General features: G+C 40.2%; 1 protein-coding gene across 1 annotated transcript; it reads left to right on the forward strand.

Annotated features, from left to right (window-relative positions):
• The first annotated feature begins 4,093 nt into the window (after positions 1-4,093).
• TGIF2LX (TGFB induced factor homeobox 2 like X-linked) lies at positions 4,094-4,738 on the forward strand. The gene has a single exon (XM_062183066.1). It carries the CDS (start codon positions 4,094-4,096, stop codon positions 4,736-4,738), a length of 645 nt encoding a protein of 214 aa, XP_062039050.1.
• The last annotated feature ends 552 nt before the right edge of the window (positions 4,739-5,290 follow it).

Below are 5,290 nucleotides of genomic sequence, written 5' to 3' on the forward strand. Positions count from 1 at the left end.
CATGCTACCCACACAGGAGATCCCTATGAATCTACTGGTTCCTGGCTTCAGCCTGGCCCACCCATGGGCATTGCTGCCATTTGGGGAGTGAACCAGTGGATGGAAAAATCTCTGTGTCTCTGTGTCTCTCTATAACACTGCTTTTCAAATAAAGACATAAATAAGTATTTTTAAAAAATATTCTTTATAACTGGTCACCTGACTTAAATCTTATTATTTCTTTTTAAAAAATACTCATGAATGTATTCAAAAGAGAAACAGAGAGATTTTCCATCCACCAGTTTACTCCCCAAATGGTTGCAACAGCTGGGGCTGGGCAAGGCTGAAGCCAGAAACCAGGAATTCCTTCTGGGCTTCCCGTATGTGTGCTGCTTCCAGACATATTAGCAGAGAAATGGATTTAAGTGGAGTAGCCAGGATTCCATCCAGCACTCCAATATGGAATGTGGGTGTACCAAGCGATGGTTTAACCCATGGTACCATATTGCCCACCCTCTTATTATTACTGATAGTTTTAATTAATTCAGTATCTAAGCAATGGCACAGTAGTGAAAATAAATATCTTTGCCTTGCTAATGAAATTAAATGAATCACTTTTATTTTACTATTTAACATGAAGCAAGGTATTGGAAATTCTATTTACCTGTGAATCTATGTTCCATGAAGAAAACATTGTTCCTTTCTTATTTATTTCACTATAACATGTTTATCACAAATTGATTTTGAATTCAGTATAATTACTCAACTTCTATCAAGAAATGTTTTTTGGGGCCAGTGCTGTAGCATATCAGGTAAAGGCGCCACCTGCTGTGCTGGCATCCCATATGGGTGCTGTTCCACTTCCAATCCAGCTCTCTGCTAATGCACCTGGGAAAGCAGTAGAAGATGGCCCAAGCCCTTGGGCCCTTGCACACACATGGGAGACCTGGAAGAAGTTCTTGGCTCTTGGCTTCGGATCGGCCAACACTTTGGTTTGTCACACTTTATGAATTTTTCACATCAGTGTTCCGCCAGTTTTATACAAGAGTTGGAAAACATTGCCTTTACATCTATGCTATGGAAAATTTTAAATGCAAAGGGAATCATTTGTTCTTGAAATTGAAGACAATAATGTAGCTGTAAGTTTCATAAGTCTTATTGGGGGATGATTCCGTGTGATATTTTCTTTTTTTCTCCATGTAATGGTCCGTTTTTCTAAATATGTATACATATATACATGCATATATATATTCTATATATACATATATGTATAATTTGTAAATTATATAAAATTTCCAATTCTTCAATTCATGCTCTAGGACATCACCAGACTCCTTTTTGTATTGACAAGCCACACCTACCATTTTCTCTTTATTAGGATTTATTCAAAATTCCCCTCATTTTCTCCTCTTAACGTGGCACAACTCCTTCCAAGAGGACAGATTAGTGCTGGCTTCCTAAACATTCCTTCAATTTGTTCAAAGTACAAAACATCTGGCTGGGGCTTGCATTATGGCCAAGCAAGTTAAGCCTTAGCCTGAGATGCCAGCATCCCATATGGCTGCATTTCCAGTCCTGACTGCTCTGCTTCCTATCCAGATCCCTGCTAATGGCCTGGGGAAAGCAGCTGTAGATGGCCCAAGTTCTGGATACCCAGCACCCATGTGGGAGACCCAGAAGAAACTCTTGGTTCCTGACTTTGGCCTGGTTCAGCCCTGGCTGTTGAGGTCATTTGGAGAGTGAACCACCAGATAGAAGATTCTGTGTCTGTCTGTCTGTCTGTCTCTTCCCGTCTCTTTGTAACTTTGCCTTTCAAATAAATAAATAAATCATTTTTAACCTTTTTTATAAAAGGTTTTTAACTTTTTTAAAAAAGATTTATTTATTTACTTATTTGAGAGGTAATGTTACAGACAGAGAGAGGGAGAGACAGAGAGAAAGGTCTCCCATCTGCTGGTTCACTCCCCAAATGGCCACAATGGCCAGAGTTGGGCTGGAGTGAGGAGTCAGGAGCTTCTTCCGGGTCTCCCACATGGGTGCAGGGGCCCAGGGACTTGGGCCATCTTCCACTGCTTTCCCAGGCCATAGCATTGAGCTGGATCGAAGGAGGAGCAGCTGCTGGGACTTGAACCAGCACCCATATGGGATTCCAATGCTGTAAGTGGCACCTTTACCTGCTATGTCACAGCGCCAGTCCCCAAAATAAACCTTTAAAATATATTTCTGACTGAAGTTATCCAGCTATTTTATAGTCAAAAAAAATGTATGGTTTTTATAACATTCTTCATTTTCAGAGTTGGTGAAACTAAGCTACCACCCCATTGATTTTCGATTCTTTCATGTCGCTGTGCTTTGGAGAAAGTATGCTTCTGTTTTTGCTTTTTTATTTGGCTTTACACTATCCAATTTCCTGGAAGTCAGGAAATTGTTAGACTTTTTTTTTAACACTGCAACTAGGAAACATAATTTAGACTATGGACTACTCAAATCTGTTTAAAATTACAAGAAGATTACTAGAAATACGCAATATAATATAAAATACTTATAATTGGAGAAATAAGGCACATAATATAGTATAATGTCACAAGCATTCATAAAAGACTCATGAGAAGGCAGTTTTCAGAGTCAGAGGTAAGGAAATGAATATAAATGTACCAAACTCATTATTTTCAATGAGATTCCCATAGTGCTTTACATTAAAAATGAAGGAATAGAGTTATAGTGACAGACTACAATAGTTTCAGTGATCATGGGCATACATGATTTGCTGGGAAAGGGGTTCATGAAGTCAGTTTTACCTACATATGGGAAATTTTAGCCTTTGTTTTTCATAAGCCCTCTCCCCCGCGCTGAAAAATAAAAAAGGAAATATTAGCACTGTCTTTCAGAGTATTCCAAAGGAGACCTTCCATTGCAGCCAACATGTGCATTTAATGATTGTTGAATGCTTTGTTAAGGCATCCATTAGTTTCAGCTGTGTTCCTCCATAGGCCTCACTTGCAATAAGCTTTGAGATGAAAGTAAGCACCAGTAAGGTGACTATCAGCCAAAGGATCAGCAGACAATATTCTGATATCCACCCAAGTGATGCCAAATAAGAGCTCTTAAAAGCAAAAAGAATTTTCCTTGCCAAAAGAAACTGTAGCAAATACATGATATTTAAGGTGATGGCCAGGAGTTTGATCTAGAAAGTCATTGAAATTAATAATAAAACTGTACATTGTCCTTGAGGACTCAGTCGATGCTGATGATTGTCCTCTAAGTGGGTCATAATGTTCTTAAAGGAGCCAACGCTTGTTTTTCAACTATCATAAACAGAAACTTATAATGTACAAATTATTTTCATCTCTTAGAGGATGATTTCATGGTACTTGAAATATTAGGAAACATTTAAGTAATTCCATGATCAGTATTATTTTTTGAATTCTATCCCCTTACACATCTCTAAAACACCCCTGAATTTCTAATGAAAGCGTCCCAGAGAACTTCACAACTGGCTAGCAGAAACACAAATGCCACAGTGAAATTATACCAAAGCCAAAGATTTCAAAGCCGCAGAGAAGTGAAGTCGAGCATCAGAAAGTCAAAGTGAAGATCTAGCTAAAATTATTCTTAAGATTGGCTTGTACGTGAAAAGATGATGTCCGGGTACCCACTTACAGTTTTATTGAGATTAATATCTAATTGATAAGTTACTTCTTATACACGCACTTGAGTTAGTGAGGAAATTAAAAGGAGTAAGGTGGAGGAACAAAACTGATGAAATCATACAGGAAGAAAATGAGGGCGCCTTTCCACTAAGCTTGTCAGGTAGTGCAAAATAGTGATAGCAGCAGAGAACTGAAACTCTGGAGAGCTATCCACCCCGCGTGTAATAGGGGAGGAAAAATAATTCAGCAGGGAACCAGGAAACAGGAAGTGGGAACAGAGGATGTGACGTCACAGAGCCCTGTTGCCCAACTGTTGCACGGCTTGCGTAGGCGTTTGCCTGAGAGCTACAGGTGAGACTTGACCGTGGGCACCTTCCCTTGCCTTTACATGCTCTGGCAAACCTAAGTTACTGCTGCCTTGGTTAACCGCAGTTCCCCAAACCGTAAAGACAGATCTGAGGAACATGGAAGCTTCTGAGAAGCCGGAGAAGACCGGATGCCCAGCTCAAGACCCTTCCATGTCTTGGAGAAACAAGAGGAAGCGTAAAGGGTACCTGCCTGCAGAGTCTGTGAGAATCCTCCGCGACTGGCTCTACGATCACAGGTTTGATGCATATCCCTCAGAAGCCGAGAAACAAATGCTGTCGGGGCAAACCAATTTGTCTTTACAACAGATCTCAAACTGGTTTATTAATGCTCGCAGACACATTCTTCCGAAAATGCTTGTAGTGGATGGAAACGATCCCAAATGCCAAAAATGCAAGGCCACCGATATATTGTATCAGCTGAGTACTGATCCACGTGTGCAAGCCACGTTGGGGCCCCAAAATCCAAACAAGATACAACACCTATCTCTGAGCCCCTTGCCAGAGGGCCAGGAATCAGAAGCAAAGCTACCGATTCCAGAGTTGGCCCCGTGCAGGAGGTTTATCCTGAAAGTCCCTGCGGAGAAAAAGTTTGAGAATTCCACCAGTGAGTCTTCCCCTTCTCCAGAACTGATGCCGTCAGAGGAATACAAGGACTTCAGCAGCTTCCTGATCCTAGTTGATGTAGCCGTGCAGAAGGCTGCTGAACTGGAGCTACAGAAAGAGCAAAACCATAATCCATAGTTTTCTATGTCCTGGAAAAATCTAAGTATCGTTCCTTCATCTGCTCTGTGTGGGTAGGCACTTTGTGTGTGTGTGTGTGTGTGCCGCCACTGTTTTGTGTGTCTACCTTTTATAGAGATATCTTCTAGGGGGTTTGTGAGAACTGTTGCTAACTATTGAGACTCTATTAGATGTTTCATTCTTTCCAGATAGAAGACATTGTAGCAAAGATCTTTATTTGTTCTCCTCTCCTAGATTTAAATTCTTCAGTCAGGCTAATACTCTGAAATTAGATACCATGCTGAGACTGGAGAAAATAATGTGGTTTTCTTTTTTTTTTTTCTTTTTTTTTTTTTTTTTTTTTTTTTGCTTACCTGGCCAAATTTCTTTGTGCCTGTGCCGGCAGTATTACAGATATCAAATGAGTCATCTTTTCTCTCTCTCCCTGTAAGTTTCCGAATTAGCATCAGTGATGGCAAGGAAGGGTTCTATAAAAGACAGGTGTTACCAGCACTGGCCTCATTTTAAAGTTTGAGTTTTTGTAGAATTTCAATTGTGCTTTTCTTTTTACAG

The sequence above is a fragment of the Lepus europaeus genome, chromosome X (genome assembly GCF_033115175.1).
Source record: "Lepus europaeus isolate LE1 chromosome X, mLepTim1.pri, whole genome shotgun sequence".
Classification (NCBI taxonomy): domain Eukaryota; kingdom Metazoa; phylum Chordata; class Mammalia; order Lagomorpha; family Leporidae; genus Lepus; species Lepus europaeus.

Coding starts and splice junctions, on each gene's coding strand:
- TGIF2LX (XM_062183066.1), top strand. CDS start 4,094: ATGGAAGCTTCTGAGAAGCCGGAGAAGACCGGATGCCCAGCTCAAGAC.